The following is a 24,711-nucleotide window of genomic DNA, read 5'->3' as shown; positions in this document are numbered from 1 at the left end:
AACTATTTATTTATACTTAATGTTTAAAATGTTCAATGACCGTATACCAAAATCATTCCCAAGGTATTACAGTAAATTGAATAGACAGTGTGGCTCATCTCTGAGTAATTACCAGCAGAAGTTTCTGAAAGTTGGCCCCTTGGTACATAAGGCCTTTTATATCTAATTTAACAGCTATGCATGACTCCCACTAGCAGGCCATTATAAAATGTATCCCACTGAGTGTGTGCCATGTTTTAAATGTGATTATGCTAGCCCTTATTCTTTACTGATTACATGACCTTCTCCAGTTTTATTAGCAGAAAGCCATAAATGATACATAGAAAATTATTCATTCCTGCCACTAGATTTCTAGTTTTTCTGGTACATTGTCAAAGGTATGGACTGGAAAATTGTTCTTTAGTTGAAGTAAAGATTTTCCTACTCCCATATTGCTTTGCCAGTTTCATTGTTGTTTCATCATCCCCTTAGGATGGGGCTATGTCAAAACTACGTTAATAGTGTTTTATTTTTGCTTTATTTATTTTTCAATATTTTTGTCAATTTTGGCACCATCACCATTGGCATCATTTTTTAAAATGTAATTGATACTGCCAGTTTGTGCATTTGTTTTTCTTGAATGCTGTCATTTTAGACATTCTGATTGCTATGATGTCGTATGTTACTAGGCATGTGATGTATGCGCCATGTGCTATGTGATGAGTGATGTCGGGAAGCCACAGTATAAAGAAAGGCTGTGCAGCTGCCACATGTTTCACCTTTGTTGCAAAATAAGGAGAGATTATAAAGGCTGGTCTTGACTGAAGGTTTGTTGTTTACTATGGATTTTGAGAACTCCCTTGAACTTGATGATCCATTGAAAGACTTATGATGCTTCACATGGCAGCACCCATCTTACTTTCTTTAACATCCCTTAATTCTTTTTCAGTCTATCAGTTTAATAAAGTTGGTCCAAGGAAGTTTTTAGAAATGAAGACATGATAAAGGTGTTTTAATTTGACCAAATCCTGGGTTTTGTTTGCTTGCTTGACAACCTTTATGAGTTACACAGAAGTTGCATCTTCAGTTTGCTCTGTTCAGACTCAAAGTACTAATATGTGTACTATATAAAGAAAACCTCCCTGTTCAACAGCCATAGTTAGTGATAATGCAATTCTTAATTACTAACATTGTTGATAACAGAAATTAAATCAGTTACTAATACTGCATTATGCATATATTAATGAACAGTTTGGATACTAACACTGGGGGTATAAAATGCAAATATTTATTAATACCTCTGCTCTAATTTTCATTGTGCATTCAACAGGAATGGGTCCTGAAAAACAGTTGTTGTTTGTTTACAATTTTATTGCAGTCCATTATTTTCTCCTGACTTTTTGATAGTTCCCTTATACTAACTTACTTTAGACATTTTTATTATATTATGCTGAAATTGGTAAATAAATAAAATTTCTGCACGGAAATTAAAAAAGAGAAAGTTGTTACTGTAAAAGGGCAGATTCTGCCTGAATTGAACAGGTGACTTATTTTGCTACTCCTGATCAGTGAAGTAAGTAATTAAATTTGATGTTCAACAGCATAATGGGAAGGCTTTTATCCTTTCTGTGATAGCCTAGATGGTTTTAGTTATCCTGCTGTTTTATGGTTATTTTCAATTGTGAATTTAGCAATTTAACTGTGTGAAAATGTAAAGCGTGTTAACGTTTAATATTTGAAATAAACAATTGCAGTGTGTAGGTGGTAGTGATTTCTCACATTTAATGATGAACATCCCCTCTTTGTATCTTTATGAACTATTAAAATATTCATTATCATTTATATAATAGACTGTGCATTATGCTTGATTGTGAAAGTAACCTTTGATGAGAAACACCAAAACTATAAAAATATTATTTTCCCTGTGTTTTCAGAATCGTTATTAATAGTACACACTCTGGATACAAATCCATATTAATTACTTTCAACATTTATCATATTTATTATTTTAGAATATAATTTTTTGTCTTTTTTATGTCACTTTTAAGAGCGTAAAGTCTTGTTGAATGATATGCACATCAATATTTTTCAACATTTCTTATTTTATAGTTATAAAATAATACTCTATCATGACTAAGAAAATGAAGAATATTCTATAAAATCAACACAGGAGCTCCGCAGGGGACTGTACTTTCTCCGGTCCTGTTCAGCCTATATACATCGGACTTCCAATACAACTCAGAGTCCTGCCACATGCAAAAGTTCGCTGACGACACTGCTATCATGGGCTGCATCAGGAGTGGGCAGGAGGAGGACTATAGGGACCTAATCAAGGACTTTGTTAAATGGTGCAACTCAAACCACCTACACCGGAACACCAGTAAAACCAAGGAGCTGGTGGTGGATTTTAGGAGGCCCAGGCCCCTTACGGACCCCGTGATCATCAGAGGTGACTGTGTGCAGAGGGTACAGACCTATAAATACCTGGGAGTGCAGCTGGATGATAAATTAGACTGGACTGCCAATACTGATGCTCTGTGTAAGAAAGGACAGAGCAGACTATACTTCCTTAGAAGGCTGCCGTCCTTCAACATCTGCAATAAGATGCTGCAGATGTTCTATCAGACGGTTGTGGCGAGTGCCCTCTTCTACGCGGTGGTGTGCTGGGGAGGCAGCATAAAGAAGAGGGATGCCTCATGCCTGGACAAACTGGTGAGGAAGTTAGGCTCTATTGTAGGCACGGAGCTGGACAGTTTGACATCCGTGGCAGAGCGACGGGCACTGAGCAGGCTCCTGTCAATAATGGAGAATCCACTGCATCCACTAAGCAGTATCATCTCCAGACAGAGGAGCAGCTTCAGCGACAGACTGCTGTCACTGTCCTGCTCCACTGACAGACTGAGGAGATCATTCCTCCTCCACACTATGCGACTCTTCAATTCCACCAGGGGGGGTAAACGGTAACATTATTCAAAGTTATTGTCTGTCTGTATACCTGCATTGTTATCACTCTTTAATATTTTCTTTACCAGTATGCTGCTGCTGGAGTATGTGAATTTCCCCTTGGGATTAATAAAGTATCTATCTATCTATCTATCTATCTATCTATCTATCTATCTATCTATCTATCTATCTATCTATCTATCTATCTATCTATCTATCTATCTATCTATCTAAAAGTCTCAATGCTTCCTGTTTTTTATATTATTATTTTCTATTTGAATGTATTTTTAATAAATCTGCTGTTAGTTTTTTTATATAAATGTTCAAAGATTAAAGACATAAAAGGTAAAAAAAAATCCAAAGGATAAAATTTTGTTCTACAACTGGTTCCGTGATTTCTTTCTGTTTATAAGAAATTCATAGAAACTAGTTTGGAAAATCATTCATTCAGATTTGCGTTTTGTTTAAATTATTACAGATCATTTCTTTTGAGGCCAACACTCTTACCCAAATTGTTAAAAAAAAATCACTACTTCTGCTTCCCTTAGAGGCCTAACAAGGTACATTCCTATAATCAAATATTAGAAAACGTCACATCTCCCAAAGATCCAGAAATATTTTATCTGAGACATAATGAAATTGAAATGTTGAAAAGCCTTCAGTTATTGCTTAAACTATGCTAGCAGTTCAAGCCATTCCATTCATGTCAAAATATACTTCAAGAGAAATAAGGATACACTCTCCATCTGCAAACATAATTAATATATAATATCAGATTTTGCAAAGAGCTTTACCAAAAAGTGAAATAGGTAGCATAGGAGATCATTAAGAATCAACAAGTTTCAAATCCTACAATATATTCTCGACTGAATAGAGGTTTTTAGCTTTGCCTTTGCTCCTTATGAGCAAAATATTTGTTTTTAGGCTATTTCATTGTATATTTGGCTTTATGTCTTTGATCAAGGTCTTGTTATATTATTTTTCCTTAAATCTCAGGCTAATGACCACATTAATGCACAGTACTTCCTTCTGCCCTTAAAATGTTCTAGAAATGTGTCTCTTCACTGTTCACTTTGCTCTTTTTGATTCTAGACTCTGAGAGATTTTTTGCAATAAAACCCATAAATATGGATGGCATGAACTTTCCTAATTATTCCAAATTTTACACATTCATTTTTCAATAGTTCCACATTTGTTTTACTGTTTTTTGAACTTGCTGTTCTCAACAATATTGACTGCATAAGGAGAACATTTAACCAACAGAAACATTAAAACGTCTTGTTGGTCCATCAAAATGACACCTACAGCAAAAGTTAATCTACAATTCATGTCCATGAGCTGTGATAGGTAATTCCAGGTAAAGATGAGAAGAATCTGGAAACTCTACATAATGATGACCATAACTCATATCCTGTCTGCCGTGAGGTGTTTAGTATTCAGTTTTTCTTCCCTGAGTATTTCAAGTCTTTAGTACACTAAAAAACAAACCAATTTTAATCGTCAGTATTATTACTTACTGTTAACCTAAGGAATTATTTCCTCATGTTCAGCAAATCAGTGTAGCAGATGTCATTTTTTATTTTTTGTAATATTTAATTTGTATTTTACTTTTGAGATTTAACAAGTGATGTTACATTAATACGAGCCTTCAAAGTAGCCATCTGTCATGATGTCCCAGGAGTTTGTGCATGTTGTGCTATTGGTGTACTCACAATGTCATTGTGTTGTGTCTTAAGGGGTGGTAAAATTGTTTGGGTAGATACTTTTACTCCACTATGGAAGCATTGTAAAATTATAGATTTTTTGTAATTGGTAGATTCTTGTGTTATTTGTTTAATACCTTTTTTGCATCTATGACTATGCTTATAGCTGTTGCATGTATTTATTTAGAATCGGTGACCGTGTTCCCTTATTTTGTACTTTGTGTTTACATGCTACCTTTTATATGGTACCTTTTATATTTAGTGCAAGCGTGTTTTATGTTTATTTACATATGCAGGTGCTAACACTGGTTGAGCAAAGTTTTTTATGATGAAAGCTTTTACACATTCTATGTAGTTTTGCTTGTTTCCTCTACCGACTGCTTGCTTTGTTTACTACTAAACCCTGTTGAGTTGTTAGCTTAGCTTTTGTTTCTTAAATTTTTTTCTTAATAAATTTTTCTATATTCTTCTCTAATTTTTTATTTTGGTTGTGAGTTAATTGGGGTATAATGATGCCTTCATTTTTTGAATATAACTTCAACGTCATTGTTTTATTTTAGCATTATTCCTGAGGTACCATTTGGGCCAGTGGTTAACAGGATGGGCGTGTCAGTTGCTAGGCCCTGCCCCCCATAGGTTGTATCATGTGTCATCACCAGCACAATGCTATTTAAGCTGGCCCTTGTGGAGACAGTACATCTCTAACCCTTCATTGCACTTGTGAATACCAGGACTATGAATATCACACCCTATTTTCTGATTTTGATCCTGGTTTAGTTTAGACGCATGTTAGAATTGATTTCCTGGTTTTGATACTCGATTTGTTCCTCGGCTATGTCTTTGTTCATTGATCCATCTCTTTCTCTGTTCACCTAAAGTGGTACAAACTCAGCTTTTCATTTTGCACTCATATTTTTTATTTTTATTTGCCAGCTGGCTAGTATAGATTGCTTCATTTTCTATTGCTTCATTATCTAAACACTGAAAAGTAGCTTCAAGAGTCAAGACAGAAAGGACTGTAATATTAAATTATAGAATAACAAGCCCTGAAAGTATGTTTGGGTAGGAGGAATTATTATTTTATTAATGCTATATGTACTTGCAGGTTATAGAGCTCCCACTGTTTATGGACTGGAAATATGACATGTGTCTAAAACCCGATATAATTGAAGTAGAGAATAACTAATGATGAAACAGTTACCTTAAAAAGCTTCTTATGCTAAGTGATAGACTATAACTTGTCATCTGTGCATCTTGTTGGGGGTTTGATTTTGTCTTGTAGAAATGGGAAATGTTGAGTCTTACTACAAATCAAGCATTTTTTATTTTTTCTTTATATGGTAAATTATAATGAATTAAACTAAAAACCCGGTGATTAAGATGATGAACAAAGAGACCACACTATTATGGATACTTGCCATGCATTAAATATTTTAGACTATGAATGTGAATCAATTGAGCAAAAAAATTAGTTCAGGCAGCAGAGTGCATGTTCATTTTTCTAAAGTTTATTGTATATTGATGCTTACTGTAATACTTTGGCAGCAATTTAAATGTCCAAGAAAGGCATTAGGATTTTTTTTGTAAGTTTAGCCAAGATATAAATCATAATCATGCTATTCAAAATATGTTCAATGATTTTCAAAAGTAGAAGGAATTGGATAGCAGTATTACAATACTTAATACATTCAGTATATGTGAGACAGTGTGCCAGTTATCCTGTACATCAAGACAGAGAAGTCTGATGAACATTCAGTTAATAAAGGCCGTAAACAAAGATGTAGAACCTTGCTTTAACATATTATTCCCAATGAGGCAGATTTTTTGATTAGTGACAAAGGTTAATAATCGCATATTCTACTAAGTGTCTTCCCTGTCTAGTCGGTATTTGCGTTTTGTTCATTTTTATTAAACTTCTGTGTGTTCTTGTCAATATAATTTGAGTTGTTTGTTATTTTGTTAGTATTCTGACAGTGTAGAAATTCTTTTTTTCAGAAACAGAAAACAGATACTGGGTTATAAATTTAACATTACTGACTGAATTCAGAACAACCATAGACCATTCTAATATTTCTCCTAGTTGCATAAGTTACTATATAGTTTACATAATGGTGTAACCTTTGATGACTAAAATAACAATTAATTCTGATATGATTTTAATTTATTTTATGTAGCCTATTTTGAAGAGAGTTTTAATTAGATGGATTTTATGTTTGATTATGTCTTTGTACCTTACATATTTGAGGAAAAATCTGCATATGACAGCTGCTAGAAAATTATGTGTATTAGCTACTTAAACAATCCATTGTCTACAAGAACCATCAGGTTCTAATTTTGTTTTTTATATTAATTCCTTCCTGTTGTTCATTATCTACTTTCATCCATCCATCCATCCATTGTCCAACCCGCTGAATCCAAACACAGGGTCACGGGGGTCTGCTGGAGCCAATCTCAGCCAACACAGGGCGCAAGGCAGGGAACCAATCCCGGGCAGGGCACCAACCCACCACAGGACACACACGCACACACACACCAACACACCAAGCACACACTAGGGCCAATTTAGAATCGCCAATTGACCTAACCTGCATGTCTTTGGACTGTGGGAGGAAACCGGAGCACCCGAAGGAAACCCACACAGACAAGGGGAGAACATGCAAACTCCACACAGGGAGGACCCAGGAAGCGAACCCTACTTTCATTCATTTTGAATTATTGTTATTCATTCATTCATGCCTAAAGTAAATATTTTAGTGCTGTATGTGTTACTGTAACTAGTGCTTTGCACTGAATTGCCATCCTATCTATGGTTATTTCCTGCTTTGTGCTCAGAAGTGGCCACGTTTGATTTCGATGAAGTAGTGGCTAATAGTACAGTTACTTTTGTTTAGAAAGCTGCTTATAAATAAAGACTTTTAATTTAATATTAGGCAGTCCATGATTTTCTATGTGTATCATGTTCTATGTATGTGTTGTGAAAGGGACTTAATCTGTAATTACTGCACACCAGTAGTTCTCAACCTGTGATACACATATTACTGGTGGTACGTAAAGAGTTACAGGGTAGCATGTGAGGGAGCACAAAAGTGCTGGAAAGGCAGAGAAAAACAGAAAGAAAAGATCACGGTTACATGTTCAAAAGTGTTGAGGATATTCACTTAGCACTCTGGGACGGACACTGCCTTTGATGACATGGCAGCAGTAAAATTCAGTAGGGTTTTCAAGGTAAGAAATGCATTTGTTATTAACTCTTATGGAATTGGTTCAGAAATTTTAAAAAAATGTGTTTGCTGTGAGAGTGCACTGATGTGACCAATCAGCTTACAGCTACTGTTGCTTTTAATTTCTACTGTTACATATTTGAATGAGTTGAAATAATGGCTAGATTAATTGGCTTTTAATACAGCACCATACATGGTCCAGATAAATGAACACACTCCTTCTCATCCTAATTGTAAGGAGCATGGTTACATTTGTGCATCCACCTATATTACATTATAATGAATGTATCCAGTTCACGATTGTTGGGTGCAGGCGCCCATCCAAGCTTCACTGGGTGTGAGGCAGGCAAATGGAAAGTGAAAAATTCTTGATCAGTACACAGGTAAAAGAATAACCAAGTCTGATGAGCTTTGCAAGTCACCTTGAAAACAATGAAACAATTTGAATTGTGAAATAATACTGATCTTGATAAATCTGATTTAATAATAATAATGTATTCTAAAAGGTAGCGTTAATGTTGGGACAAATTTAAAAAAGGAGGGGAAAAGTTGTAAACGTCTAGCATCACTGTTTTGCGACATTTAATGTCTGAGTTATTTTGACGTGTCCATTAAATATTTTACCCTTATCCTGTGTTATTGACCACCTCATGTCTCCTCCATGTCCTGATGCAAAAAGTAATCTGATCCCAGCAAATGACACAACCCTGACAAAGAGATTTTCTGACGAAACTTCATTTCACATAGTGCTTTAAAAGCAATTTTAAAAACTTTATTTAAATTAAATATAATCCAAATTATACAGCATTCATTGATTAATATAGCAAAGGTATAATGTTGCCTGATTTTTTTAGTACCGGCTTTAAGAAGTGTTTATTTTGTTAATTAATGGACAGAAACTTTAAGTGAGTAAATTTAATATATACACACAGTAAGATAAGTCAGGCTGTCCATCACACATGAAATTCAAGATCCATATCTATATACAGTATATGACATTGTTGTTCTTTAAAAAAAATCATTAAAAAATTAGGTGCACACCCACAAAAACTAAACTCTGTTATACCTTGTTAAAACACTCTGAATAAGATATACTGGGTGTGGATAAAGAAACACCACCTTTAGTTTTAAGAGTTAAGAGTTAAAAGTATTTAACAATTTCAGAATGACTTACATAATTTTCTTTTGTTATAAGTTACATGTCCCTCTGCTGTCCTTCTGAAAACAGCCAAATCAGGGACATACTTCAGTTTATGTCAGGATGGTAGTATGTAATCATTACCCACCAATGTGGTAACCCCTCGGCACATATACTCAAACAGAGCAAACCTAAACCTGTTTCCTGCAGACATAACTCAGAAGGATGGGAAGTCCGTCTCTGTTATGCCTGGAGTTGTTTTAACCTTACCTTATATTTCAGGAAGAAATTGTACTTTTATTGTTTATTTCGTTTTAGTCTCAATGAAAGTTACATTTCTTTACACTTGCTGTTAAGATGCTTGCTAAAAATATGAATGTTTATTTAAAATATTTTTTTTTACAAAACCCCTTATATTAAATGGGTGCACTGTACAAAATAAAATGCTACTCAAGCCAGGGCATCAGTTGTGACCTCTTTTTTTAAAAACAACATTCACTAATACTTTACTTTTATGAGGCCTTAAAAGTAGTTCCATACAGTATGCAGGGTGCTAGAGCCTATCTCAGCAACACTAGGCAGAAGGCAGGAACCAGCCCTGGATGTGATGCCAATAAAGCATGAGTATATCTATTGTGAGCTTTTTTAGAAATATTGATTACCAAAACGTCATGAATGTTGGAAGTGGGAATGAACAGGAATATCTGGAGAAATGCAAAGATGAGAAAAACTTGCAAACTGCATGCAGTGCAGTGACTGGGATTCATACCTTGGTCCCAGTGAAGCACTGGATCATTATGTCATTAAATACCTTTATTAACAGAATATGTTTTATATTTTGATAGAAACTAGCATAATTTGCCTAATTATCAGTAAGCTCTTTTCAGTTAAGCTGCAGATAACAGTCAAGAAAAAACACTAGTTACGGTTATGGATTGTGAATTGTGAATCTGGGGAGATATTAAAGCAAGTTATTGATTCATGTAAAATGGACATAAAATGTGCAAGTAGCTCAACTGATAGTGCTTCAGATATTTTAGGATTAATATAAGAATTTTTTTACATTATTCTAAGAAGAATCTGTCCATTTTAATGACAGACATCAACAAAATTAAGTATTCACATACTTGGAAGTTTTCACATTTCTTTATTAAACAACATTAAACCACAATGGGTTTAATTTGGCTTTTTTGACAGTAATCAATAGAAATAGACTCTTTAATGTCAAAATGAAAACAGACCCCTGAAAAATAGTCTAAATTAATTACAAATATAAAACACAAAATAATTGATTGCCATTAGTATTCACCTCCTTCAAGTCTGTATTTAGTAGTTGCATCTTTGGCAGCCATGATAGCTTTAAGTTTCTATTGTCAGGACTCTATCAGCTTTACACATCTCAATGCTGCAGTTTTTCCACATTCTTCTTAGCAAAACTACTTAAGTTCTGTCGGGATGCATGTGAATCCTGAGTGAACAGCCTTTTTCAAGTCTGGCCATAAATTCTTATTTAGACTGCAATCTGGGCTCGGCAACTCTAGGACATTAACATTGTTGTATTTAAACCATTCCTGTGTAGCTTTTTCTTTATGCTTGGGGCTGTTGTTTTGATTGAAAGCAAATCTTCTCCCAAACAAATCTTTCTTGCAGACTGCATCAGGTTCTCCACCAAGATTTGCTGCATACATTTTACCCTTGCAAGTCTTCTAGGACCTCCTGCAGGGAAACATCCCCAACAGCATGATGCTACCATTACCATGCTTCATGGGGGGCGGTGTTTTTTGAGAATGTGCCATGTTTAGCTTACAGCAAGCATGACATTTAGTCTGACAGCCAAAGTTTTGGTCGTAGTATGCCATACAACCTTCTTCTAGTTCAGTGTTTCTCAACCACTGGGTTGCAACCCACATTTGAGCTGTGGGCTGCCTCAGGCTGGTCACAAGTTGCTGTTCTTTATAATGGTATTGAGTTGTGAAGTGGGTTGCAAGTGGATTGCTCTATCACTCACGTCACTCTGATGATCCCATTAGTGGGTCACAAAGACACTTATACAGGGAAAAAGGGATTGCAACACCAGAGAAACTGAGACACTGTTCTAGCTGACTTCAGTTTCTCCCATTTACTTCTGGCATCTCTAGCTAACATGTCATGTGTGTTTTTTTTTTCCATTAGGCTTCCATTCATTAATAAAAACCTAAAAGGGATGTTTGTGAAGACAATGTTAATGCTTAACAGGCCTTGTTCACAGTTCCTTCCATCAGGACCTACTCATACAACTAGTAAATTAATAAAGTTCCTACTTGATTGTCTCCTGTTAATGCCAGATGCTTTGAGTGACCGTGATCAGTAACATTAAAGGCAATCTTGTTTTCTAAACATTCTATGCCATAAAATGACCACCCATATATATACGTTCTAAAGCATAAATTGCCTTGTCCAATGACAAAGTCAAACTAGTAATTTTGCTGTTTACGTTCATATATACTGTATATACAAGGAGATATATATTAAAATGCATGTATGCAACATAGGTTAGTTATCATTTGTTAAAAAAAATAATTGGAAAGTTAAGCTACAACACAAGGTCGGGAGGAAGACAAGCCTACCAAGACCCCATATTGGCAATGCACCTGATCAGGACTAGCCTAGGAAATCCCTGGACTCGTCCTTCAGAAACACTGTCTAGTGCAGGGGTGTCAAACTCCAGGCCTGGAGGACCGCAGTGGCTGCAGGTTTTCATTCTAACCTTTTTCATAATAAGTGACCAGTTTTCACTGCTAATTAACTTCTTTTCTTTAGCCCTGTTTTAAGGATTCTGTCCCCTGAATTGATACTTTTGTTCATTAAATGACAGCCAAACAGAAATTACACGTGAAATGAGCCAACAGATTATCAATTAAACTGGGGATTCAAATTCCAACCAATTTCACTCCAACCAGTTTCTTAATGAGATGCTGATTCTTGCTGTTAATTGAACCCGTCATTTAATTCCATGGCTTGTTGCTGCTCTCATTCTGCCACAGCAGACATTTCCAAAACTGTTGATTTTCTGTTTTACTAAGACCTTCACCCTTCTTTATTTTCAGATATTGTGTGATGGGCACAGGTTAGCAGGTCATGTGGCTGCTTGTTTTGCGTCTCATTATTGTTTGGCTGCTAATTAAGGACAAAGAAACAACTAAGGGGTCTGAGTCATGTCAATTAAAACAAAGGCAAAGAAGTTAATTAGCAGCAAAAACTGATCACTAATTAAGGAGATGGTTAGAATGAAAACCTGCACCTACTGTGGCCCTGGTCTAGTGGCTCCAGGTGTCTATGCAATCTTAGAAACTCAACTCTCTGATAAATGGACTTTAATGTTGTGAAATTATTTCCTATTTTTTGGCATCATTTATAAAACTGTTTCATTTTAACAGTATTTTCATAACATTATGTCAGTGTCATTTTGTTAGTTTTTGCTGGTCATGTGGGTGTGGTCTATGCTATCACCATACTGCTATTATAGTAGTAACTCAGCATCCAAACATTTGAAGGATAAAATTTTTCATTTCAGTTAAAACTTGAAATTGAATTTGTTTTGGGCTTTGCTGAATAGAGTTTTTTTCTTTTTTTGACTACTGACCTTGCAAATTTTGTTTCAACTGTTCTCTTTTGTTGCTCTAAATTTTCAGTTGTTTCATGTCCTGATCCAAATCAATGTCTTAAATCTAGCTTTTAATTGTTGTCATTTTAGGCATATTTTACTTTGATTGTTATGGGTTGTGAAGAGCCACGTATACAAAAATACACCTCCCTGCTTTTCATCCATCATACAATCAACCATTTGCCACAGCAGTTCTGCTGTGTTGACATAACCCCTCAATAGAATGTTGAAAGTATAGTCCTCAGTATGATAGTTGTCTACAAATTCCTGTTTGAAACTATGTGGATGTAGATGAGTCGATGACAGAAGTGCATCTCTTTTCATGCACAACAGAGCCTTCTTTATTCATAATACACATTTGGTAAAATGTGAAAGAGTTCTCACTGTTCTGATATTTAGTGAACAACAACATTAACAAAATGCTTGCAGATGAGTCAACAAAACATACCAGCCATTCATCGCACATCATCTGGACCCTGAGAACTTTGTTAAGTCATATTTGCTCTTCATAAATTAAACAAACATCTTCTCAGATGTCAAACTGTTACAATGAAAACTTGTCATTTAAAGATAACAAATTTGGAAATGCCACAGGATAAATTTGAGGCAATTTCTTTGGAAACCACACTAAAAGTTATTGGTGGCACATGATACTCCTCTTGAATTTCAAAGAATGCGTACTGGGCCTGGATAGACTTTCCTGTAAATGAATTGCTGTTTACGCCGTCTACAGTAAGTTCTGCCAAAAAATAATTTACCAACAGATGCTGTTCATACTGTTTGCCTGCCTGCAAGTTTTATTGATACTTCTTGTCAGACAAATGGCTTGTGAGTGAAGCTTTTCAGCAATAAAACTGTTAAAATTTCAATTAGAAAATACTATTTCATAGGGACATCTTGAGTATTTTCATGTAATAGTGGCTAAAGAATGGATTTAGGTGTTCTCAGACTTGTAATGATTATCAATAAGACAGTAACAGCATTATTACATAGTGTTACTACAAGAGGGGCATCAAGGAGCCTCACAGCTCTAGAGAACTGAGTTCAGTTTTCAGCAATTCAGTCTCACTTGGTTTTCCTGTGTTCATGATGGGTTTCTTCAAGAACCCCACTGTTCTTGTATGTCTAAAAGTGTTGCCTGTTACATGAATTAGTGACTCTAACTAAGCCAGTGTGAGTGGGCATCAGTGTGACCAAAGATATGGTGTACCATCCAGGCCAATGCTTTCAATATGTGTTGTGGTTCGCTAAGGCCTTGTCCTGGAAAAAAGAACATCGGAAATGAGTAAGTGGATTCCTCAACTGAATTCATAATAATACAACTTACTGCTTGAAAGACAGACTACATCTACATTTTATTTGATTTAAAGTGTACAGTGTATTTTGAAAATATTTAGACCCCTTTACTTTTTCACATTTTATGTTGCTGCTTTGTGCTAAAATTATTTAAATTCATTTTTTCCTCTCATCTGACAATACTCAATATTCCAGAGTGACAATGGGGAAACAGCATTTTATAAGTTATTACACATTTTTAAAAATAAAAAAACTGAAATGTCACATTGACACAAGTATTCAGATCCATTACTCAGCACTTAGTTGAATCACCTTTAGCAGAGATTACAGCCTGGAGTTTTCTTAGGTATGATGTGACAAGCTCAGCACACCTGCATTTTCTGCCATTCTTCTCAGTAGATCCTCTCAAGCTCTGTCAGGTTGGATGGAGGCTGTTGGTGGACAGCTGTTTTCAAGTCTCTCCAGAGTTGTTTGATTGGGTTCAAGTTTGGGCCATGATTCGGCCATTTAAAAAGATTCACAAACTTGATCCTAAACTATACCCATGTTGTCTGTTTTGTGCTTGTGGTCATTGTTCTGGTGGAAGGTGAACCATTGGCCCAGTCTGAGGTCCACAGTGCTCTGGAGCAGGCTTTCTCTCATCCTTGTCTCATCTCCGAGGTCCTGCCACTGAAAAACAACCCCACAGCACAATTCTGCCACCACCATGCTTTACTGCTGGAATAGTATTGCATAGTGAGGCCTGGTCTCCAACAGACATGATTCTAATCTTGGCTTCATCAGACCAGAGAATCTTATTTCTCACAGTCTGAGAGTCATTTAAGCGCCTCTTTGCAAACTCCAAGAGGGCTTCCATGTGTCTTTTACTGATGAGTTCGCTCTTTCTGGCCAGTCTGTCATTAAGCCTATATCAGTGGAGTGTTGGCAGCGATGGTTGTCTCTCTGGAATTTTCCACGGTCTCCACACAACTTCTCTGGAGTTCAGCCAGAGTGTCCATGGTGTTCTTGGTCACCTCTCTTACCAAGACCTTTCTTCTACTAATTGCTCAGTTTAGCCAGCTCTAGAGAAAACATGGTTGTTCCAAACATATTCCATTTAAGAATTACAAAGTCAACTGAGCTCTTGGTAAACTTCACTTCTTCAGAAAGTTTTTGTAGCCTTACCTAGACAGGCATTTACTTCAACATCGTGGCCAGATTTTTGCTCTGAAACCTATTGTCAACTTTGGGACTTTCTATAGACAGGAGTCTGCCTTTCCTGATCATGTCCAATCAATGGAATTGACCATAGATGGACTCCAAACAAGGTGTAGAAACTGCTCAGTGACGATCAATAGAATGGGGTGCATCTAAGGCAAATTTCAAGTGTCATAGCAGTGGGTCTGGATACTTGTGTCAATGTGATATTTCAGTTTTTATCATAAATTTGCTGAATTTATAAAATCTTGTTTTCTCTTTGTTATTTGGAGGTATTGAATGCTGCTTGATATGGAAAAAAATGAAGTTAAATGATTTTACCGGAAGGCTGCAACATAGCAAAACGTGAAAAAAGTGAAGGTGGGTGATTACTTTCTGAATTCACTGCATATTATGTAAAGACACAAGTATACGGTAGGGCTAAAAATATTTTTTATTTTATTTTAAATGAGCGAGGACTAAAGTAAAACAATAGTTTTACATTTTGCTTGAAATGTTTAAAGGATGATGTTTACTTACAGTTGGCTATTTTTTTTAGCTAACGTGTAATAACATTTTATTATTTGTGTGAGTTGGCGAGGAAAATGGGAAAATGTATAATTATTATTACTGTATTATTTGCTGTGTTTGCATCATCTGGAAATAATGGTACAGGCTTTTGTAAATGCCCAGACCGTTTTTTGGTTTTCAGTCCAACACTGTGATCAGTTTTTCAAGTACATTTGCAAAGTTCAGTTAGGATGCTTCTTAACATGTATATCTGACTGTACACTCTTAAAAATAAGGGTTGTTTAATTTTATTTTATTGATCTTTTCTGGATTGTGTGGTTCCTCATAGAACCATTGGTTGACCAAGCACCATTTCTTTCTGGGAACAGTTCTTTAAATATGAAGTTGGTTCTTTGTGCTTTGGAAAACCTCCTAATATGTAGAAAGGAGAAAAAAGCAAAATCTTTAATATATGGTAGGCTACCTAGCAAGACACTAACAGATTAAGAAAACCTGTGCTTGGCATTTGTTATTGTATGCAGCATGTGCCTTTTTAAAAACACGAGCCACTGGTGTTTACCAAATCATTTACCATCTATTAATGGTTATTTACTGTGTGGAGCCTGCTACAAATCTAAATGAATAAATGTTCTTCCTGGAACCTTCATGTTGATGGGACTTTTGTCCCTATGGTACTGTTCTGAAGAACCACTCTGACATCTCTGTTTTTAAGTATATGTTAAAAGGAATGTAATAAAGTATATTAAAAGACATTACAATGATTTGGTGGTTACACAACTGTCTGACAGCTCCAGACATCTGGGTTTGGATACCAGCTGAGTAAATACCAGTGCAGGGTTTACATGTTCTCCTTGTGTTCTTATGTTCAGTTTCCTTGATAGTTTACCTCCCACATCCCAAAGAAGAGTGAGTGAGGTTCATTTTAGAAGTTACTGTAAATTAGCCCAGTGTGAGTGAGTGTTACTGATGGACTGTGCCCCTACAGCTCCGAACCAATTTATACAGGTTGGATAATGCAATGGATAATTGTTGTGAATTCCCCTTGGGATTAATAAAGTATCTATCTATCTATCTATCTATCTATCTATCTATCTATCTATCTATCTATCTATCTATCTATCTATCTATCTATCTATCTATCTATCTATCTATCTATCTATCTATCTAATGGATGTAAAAGATGCAACAACTACTTTCTTTATTCAATCATGGCTATTAGTTTGCTTTTTTCTGTTAGTTTCTTTATAAATAAATAAATGCGTTTAGTCAAACCACATCAAAAATGTATTTCATTCTCATGAAATGTCCCAGCTGATTAATTTACTAATATTTTTGGGACACCGCGGAAAAATACGATCAAATAGACTGAAAAAGTGAAAGTTTTCACAGCTTGGACCTAATTATTGGAAATCGCAATAATAAATAGACATTTTTAAAATATAGACACTGTTGGTATGGGAAAAAACTATCTGACATCGCCTTTAGAAAAGTGTACATTGGGTGGAAAAAGTAGAGCAGCTGTATCTTTAAGAGCTTTTCAAATCGGCGTTTATTAACTGTAGAGGAAAGCATATCAAGCACGATAAAGGGTTTTTTACGTTAGCGGTACTCTCTCTGTCCTTCACCTTTGCAGCAGATTCACTGTTTTTTTCACCTGATGAAAGAACAAGCTCTACGTCCATCGGATACCTGACAATATGAAATAATATTCTAAAAATATTCTATCATCATTTTCTTCAGTCTCGCAGTTGAAAACGCCGGACGTGCTAACAGTTATGTGCATATATCAAGCGACACCGGGTAGTACAGTAAGGAGACCTACACATGCACATCGTAGACCAAAGCAAGGTTCTCTTTTCTCGTTTTCTTTTTTGTCATTGCAGCAGAAACAATACAAATACTATATCACAGATCAATGGTTAAAAAAAGGGGGAGGGATGTCTTACGAGGAAAGAAAAAGCCACGAGTGATCAATATCTGGCTGTCTTGTTGCAAATTGCTGCAGTGTTTTAAAGCAGTAGTGTATTGTAAAAGGGATTGACAGAGAGCGGGGCAAAGGAACCACATGTCACATGTGCTTCATAGGAAGAAAAGGGGCATCTGCAAGCTGGATCTGGAGGAGGATGCTGCGGCAAGTCATTCACAGAGGGCTCAAATCTTCCTTTTACTGGCTGGGCTTATTTGTCAGCAGGCATCCCGTGTTTTTCCTCACTGTCCCCGCAGTTCTCACCATTATTTTCGGATCCACCGTCTTGAGCAGGTTTAAGCCCGAAACAGACCTCGAGGTTTTAGTAGCTCCGACCCACAGCCTGGCTAAAATCGAAAGAAACCTCGCGAACAGTCTGTTCCCTCTCGACCAGTCCAAAAACAAGCTCTATTCGGACCTGCATACCCCCGGCAGATATGGCAGGCTGATTCTACTCTCGAAATCCGGGGAAAACATTTTGGAGCTGGCTGACGAAGTGCTGCAGGTCCACAAATCGGTGCTGGAATTGAAAGTTAATTACAGAGGGTTTAATTACACTTTCGCTCATCTGTGTGTCATGAGAAATCGGGACAAGAAATGCCTTTTAGATGATATTATCTCGATCTTCGAGGACCTCCGGCAGGCTGCGGTCTCCAACAGTACACCTTCCAGGGTTCAAGTAAGCTATCCAGACACCAGGCTAAAGGTAAGAGCGGCTGCTGGTACTGGGGATTGCCCGGTTAGTGATACGTGTCCGGCGTTTGCATGGCAAATCAAGCACGAGAGATACGGGGAAGTCTTAGCTGAGGGGTGCGTAAAGTCCCGCTGCTCCGGGGCAGTACTGCACCACCAATTTAAAACAATTACCTTTAAGAGATTATATATGTATGTGTATGTGTATATATATATTCATGTGTGTGTATACATATATCCATTGCATTATCCATATATATATATACACACACATGAATTTTTATTTGACATCAAGTAATGTAATGTGAATGTTATCGTTTCTGTTTCAAAAATAGTATTACATCGAATCTAAATTCCCACTAGTAACTTTTCAAAACGTTATGCGGCAGGAAATAAAGTTTAAAACTTACCATTAATGTTAACAGTGAGCCCTCACTAATTCGCAGTGAAGTACGAACAACATAGAACTTCAAAGTGTTTTTACTTTAATATTGCTTCTGCTTTTGATGAGGTGACGGCGAAAAATTTCCCTTGCGATCTGACTTCCAAGTCTTCTCTAATTCTAACTTTTTGCCGCCTAAATTCAAAATTTCCAATATTGGATATGCACTTATAATAAGCACAAAGGTAAATACGTACTTCTAATTTGTTGTCGATTTGCCTTTCTTGTCTATAAACACACGCTCACAACTACAGTTCCTTTCTAAATGTTATGACTGTGTGAGGCTGTGTATTAATGTAGCCTACCTTAGCAGGAGCTTGGAGACTAATTATGACATTTAGGAGACACCGAACGGCTGCCGCAGCGAGAGAATAATATCAGGTGAAAGTTTACTCCATGCTGAATAATAAAGGCGAAGTTAGAAATACAAAACTTTGACTGCTTCAGGATTGCATGATATGGAAGCCCTCAACCCAATGGATAAGAATGTTTGTGCATCCCTTAATACATGGGAATCCAGTATAAGGAAGAAGCTTTGATTCTTAAAAAATGGTGATGAAAAACTGATTAGTGGGTGGAGTTTATGTTAGTTATTTTCAGTATACTTAATATAATAAATATTCCTGTTTTACACATTAACTCTACAGGATTACATGTATAGACAAAGTACATACTACAAAAATTATTGACCACCCTCAATAAACTGGAAGACAATTCAAACAAATTATTATAATGTAATATCATTTATGGTAACACTTTATGACATTCTAGGCTTCCAGATGAATCGTTTCTTCAAGAATTCAATCATTCTTTCCATTGCAGGGTCTTTGCGAGCTGCAGCCTGACCCAGCAGCACTGGGTGATAAGCAGGAATGAACCCCAGATGGGACACGTGCCTGATGCACGGCACACTTGGATACATACATACTGTACGTTCACTCATTCTGAGGCAGTTCAGACTTGCCATGTTATCCTAACATGTTTTGGTTGTGAGTAGAAATGAGCATATTCTGAGGAGATGCAAGTGGACATGCGTAAAATATACAGACTTCGTTTAGTAAGTGACTCTGGTCAGGGCAGCTGTGAGAAACAGTACTAATCACTGCACCACCAGTACACCCTTTACGAGTTCAGTCTTTGGAGGAAATAAGTGTGGTTCTTACACCATAGCATGAATTGTTCTTACACTGCAAACAAATGTGTATGCCTTACCCAGAAATTATTGTGTGAGAAAATTATCTTAACAATAGTAATTCATATGAAGTATATTATAGTAAATATGACTCCTCTCCTATAAACAGTGATTTGAAGACAAAAATGAATTTGCCTTTATTGTTATTCAATAATTTTCTTTTACCAAAAATGGATAGCAATGGATGTTATAATTTACTTTTCATCTCTATCAAAGACAATAATCCTTTTTCCAAGTTGTCTTAATTAAAGTTATATTAAGAATATAGAGAAAATATTGAATCAAAGCTGATTTGTAGAAAAGTAATGAAAATGATGAGCCAATATTTAACTTTTAAAGGTAGTGTTCAAACTTAAGAGCACTTAGTGCAGTGTATTGTAATCCGTGACTCATGAGGAGGTGTTCCTAAAAGTTTATATATATTAAAGAATTAATGGATGTGATTTCACAATGGTGTTTTGTAAAATCTGTAATTAGAAGCCAGCAAATGACAAAAAAAAAAAAAATAATTGGGAAGAAAAGAAAACAAGGAAAAATGAAAGTCTGTTACATTATGAAATGGTTAATAATCTGTGAAATACTGTAGTAAATTTTAGCCTGTATTAACTAATAATAATTAATATATAGTGTGTATATAATTCTTCTGGAGAATGGGAGGTATTAACAGTTGGCAAATAATCATCATTTATTTAATTGGAATAACTTTAGGAAGTGTTTTTAGTAAAGAAATATATATTTCAACCTTTTTTGGCTTGATATTAAGCACAACCTAAAGTGACAAATGTAGATTTAAACTCTGAAGAGACCCCTCCTCAGTTTAGTTTATAGTATCCCCATGAGTAACAAATAACCTTGAATTATTTGAATCCCAATACATTCCCAGATAACGTCTGTTTGGTATTATTCTTTACAGCTATGAAGTGACATCCAAATATTTCTTTTTCTAAGTATTCATTGCATTCTACCCAAGAAGGACATTAATCTGAAGTATCGTGACATACGTTGTTTACAGCTCTGCATGTAGCCAATGAGTTTCTTCCATCACTTTCATATCCTTTCTTCATCTGCAAAATCTGTGTCTTTTTATTATTCTTTTCCTTTTCATATCTTTTCTGTTCAATTTGTTATCAAATTTTAGGACATAAACTCTCCTCCAGACATGTTCTCTATATGTGGTCACAGGTTCAAGACACAGTTATTGTAGATGCTTAATGTACACAACCGGAATTAAAACTTATTTAAATAATGGACCACAAAACAGCACCAGAAAAAAAAACAGCAGGAGCAAAGCAATCAGAGCAATGTCTCTAAATCCGACTCCAAGCTTACTTCACTAGAGGGGCATTGAGGACATTTTCATTCCAACTGAATTATTAAAACACATGACAAGTAGTTTTATTGTGCACTGTAGCATATATTTTATGTATGACTTCTTGTTTGAATACTATCCTTTAACACTGTGACTGTCAGATAGCAGTTTGTTTAAACTTGATTTTGCACATTTGTACACACTTTGTGTTTCTGTTCAATACTCTATTTATATTGCTTATTATTTTTTAATATTCTGATTGTGTTATTAATGAAAAAACAAACCAAATGAGAATTTCATTGTAATTGTTACATTTGGCAAATAGGTTATTTCATTCCTTACATATTTTTAGGCTTTATTAAAACATAGAGTTACTTGCTAAACAATGGTCCTCTAAACCTTTATAAATGTATAAACCTGTATGTTTAGAAATTCCAAAATCTATTTTTACATTTTATCATTTTAACTGGAATTCTTCTAATAAATCAAAATTTACTGAAAAGAAAGTAACAATATAATAATTATTTTCATGTTATGTTATATTTTGTATATAATGAAATTATTAGTAGAGTCTGGATGAAAGTAGCATAGGCAGCATATTGATACATTAATTGTAATTCCATTGATTCATTCATTTTTATCATTTGTGAACACACTTAATCCAGTAAGGGCCAAGCGTACCACAGCACAGCCCAGCAGCATGGGGTGCAGGGCTGGAATGGGTTCTGAACAATGAGCCAGGACTTTGTAGAACTTGTGATCTCACACCCATGAGGCCATAGGACCTGGAGAGAACACTCTAAGAAACTGGAAGAGCATGCGAAATTCCATACAGACATTGTATGAGCTGGGTTGGAGTACAAATGTGCAATAACTGCTGCGCTATCATCGTGACTTTAATATTTGTTAAATTCTCAAGTGTTTACAGAAAATGCAGCATGCCAAAACTGCGCAAGGGTGCATATCAGAATCAGAATGAGATTAGTTGGCCAAGTATGCATGCATACAAGGAATTTGACTGCGGTTTTGGTGACTCTCCAATTATAAGTTACATAGTCGACATACACACAGCAGTTAATCACACACCTGAGAGATAAGAAAAAGACAGAGAATGTAAATATACTGTATATATATATATATGTGTGTGGGTGTGAGTGTGTGTGTGTGTGCATACAAAGTGTAGAGTGCGCTCTCTTAGCGCAAGAAAGGCTGATATGAACAATGAAAACAAAAAAAAAATACATTGTATAAATATGTTATGAAAGCAGAACCAGGGGAGGCTTTCAAACCAGCAGGACTAAAACTTTAATTATGGAAGGTTATGTTTTGTTAGCTGCAGGGTGTAAGGCAGAATCAATCGTGTGGCCTTGTGGTTAAATGTTCGTATGATAACAATATGTTTAAAGATTGAGTCCCCACCACAGACTTGCTGCATTGCTGTGATCAGTTTACTCAGCATCTTGGGTCAAGTCCTCAGTGTCTTTAGTTCTGTGTACAGTGGCAGTGCAAATGTGAAGTGCAGTGGCACAGGGTTTATCATGTATGGAATGCTGCTCTTTTAGAGGAAAGCTCCAGTTCTTTTGTTATTCTTCTTATTATTACAGGTGTTGTTGATGTGCAGTCTGGTGTATTTTGTTTATGGTGAACACAATTAAAACCACTTTACTCCTTCAGTGAATGCAGTTTATAAGAATGTACAATCATACACTTGGCATGCTGTTAAATCACTTGCTGAAGTTATGCAGAAAGCCAGTAAAGAGTATTGAACAAGCAATCTTGCAAATGTAAAGAAGTTATAGAGAAGCTGCAGTAAAGGTAACAGAAATCAGAATGAGGATGAGGAATCAATCTAGCACATTCTCCTGAATAACAATGATAGTAATACATTTAATTTATAAAGCATCAAAATGGTGAGCCGAGAGCCAACATTTATTGGCAAGCTGCAGTGAAGAAAGAAGTGTGGAGGTAAGAGGCAGAGATACTTTTGTGTTAACTCTGTCCTTTAGTAATTAGGTTACATCCTCCTATTGTTTGACAGCCACCCCATAATTGCATTATACATGCCAGTAGATTATTACAGTTTACTTTATTCAGCTCAGCGTTGTGTTACAGTATGTTCTCGCTTTATTTAGCCCCTTCCTGCCACTCCGTTAGAGAATTAAAGACAACACAAGTTTCACATTGTTTTTGTTTTAAGTTTTGAGCACACCTGAGGATACTCCATCTTCATTTTTCTCAAATTATGTTATAAGGCTGCGTAGAGAGCTCTTATTTTTTATAATTAACTTCTAAGTAACTGTTTTATTCAACCAATTCTCTCTAGTGGTAGGTTATTGGGTTTTTTAATTCATATATTTAGATGTTTAATAAAATGAACTAACGCAAATGGCCTAAATTGGTAAAAGCATTTTTGTAAGTTAAATTAATATAAAAAAAAAACACTTTTGCAAATGAAAAGAAAAAAAAATCAATCCTGTGGAAAGCAACATTGATTTGCCATCTGTCTCTTGGAGAAACAGCACATAAATTACAATATTGTTAGGCCTATTATATGCTTCTCAACATGCTTCAGTTGATTAGCTAGTTACTGGAGGAGAAACACATTTTTTTAACTTTCTGTAAACCTGCATACCTATAGATACACACTTTTTTGAAATTTGTGAAAAGTGAACAATAGTAAAACTTTGAGAAAGATGTTTTAGCAAATTCTTAATGATGCTTTAAAAAGGAAATTGGAAGTACAGTGGAGGCAAAAAACTAAATTATCCAATGAGAACAATGCATGAAGACAGCACAGCATATTGCACAAGCCCTTGCGCTTATGTGAAGAGACGCACACCATATTTGCCGTATCAGCGATATTCTCCCCTTGCTGCATGATTTGCATTATTATCAGACTATTATGCAGCCATCATGCTTCATTTTCTTTATACATTTATTAAAAGCTGCTGAAATGTTTCTTAAGTTCTGCATTCTAATTCTATTTTAAATAGAAACTACAAGTAAAATAGTATTCTTTCACATTTTACTTGTATACATGATGACATTTTCACACAGTGCACAACGTTTACATACAGTTGCTGTGTGGGATTTAAAATGTTGGGCTGTTCACTTGTTTCAAAGGGAGACCATTTAAATACAAAGCAACAGAATGGATAAAACCATTTCATCTCAGTTCTGCAGTTAGTCATGTGAAGCAGCCAAACAATGCACCAATAAATAAGTTATGTGTTCTGGTAGTGGTCTCCATTTATTTAGAAAGGACTGTAAGAATTTTTAAATGTTTCTTGTAGTTTTATATTGTTTAGATATTTATGCACAAAATCAATGTTTGGATGATGCATGTAATGCGCCTGCTGCAAACACACAAAATGAAAAAGAAGAAAAAGATGATTTCAGTACAATCCAAGTTTATCTAGAAACCACAACATATTCTACACAGCACTGCTTTCCCCTAATAAATCTGAAAATCTGTAGTC

At 35.6% G+C, this 24,711-nt stretch overlaps 1 protein-coding gene across 1 annotated transcript in view; it reads left to right on the top strand.

The window, feature by feature from the left end:
• The first annotated feature begins 17,220 nt into the window (after nucleotides 1-17,220).
• Nucleotides 17,221-24,711, top strand: part of ptchd4 (patched domain containing 4) — a 74,718-nt gene continuing 67,227 nt past the window's right edge. Inside the window, exon 1 of the mRNA XM_028799110.2 lies at nucleotides 17,221-18,302. Coding sequence (XP_028654943.2) covers nucleotides 17,703-18,302 — 600 coding nt within the window. The 5' untranslated portion in view covers nucleotides 17,221-17,702. The remainder of the gene's footprint in view (nucleotides 18,303-24,711) is intronic.

This window comes from Erpetoichthys calabaricus, chromosome 3 (genome assembly GCF_900747795.2).
Source record: "Erpetoichthys calabaricus chromosome 3, fErpCal1.3, whole genome shotgun sequence".
In the NCBI taxonomy this organism is placed as follows: Eukaryota; Metazoa; Chordata; class Cladistia; order Polypteriformes; family Polypteridae; genus Erpetoichthys; species Erpetoichthys calabaricus.
The sequence above is the reverse complement of the archived record's forward strand: the minus strand, read 5'-3'. Positions and strand labels throughout refer to the sequence as shown.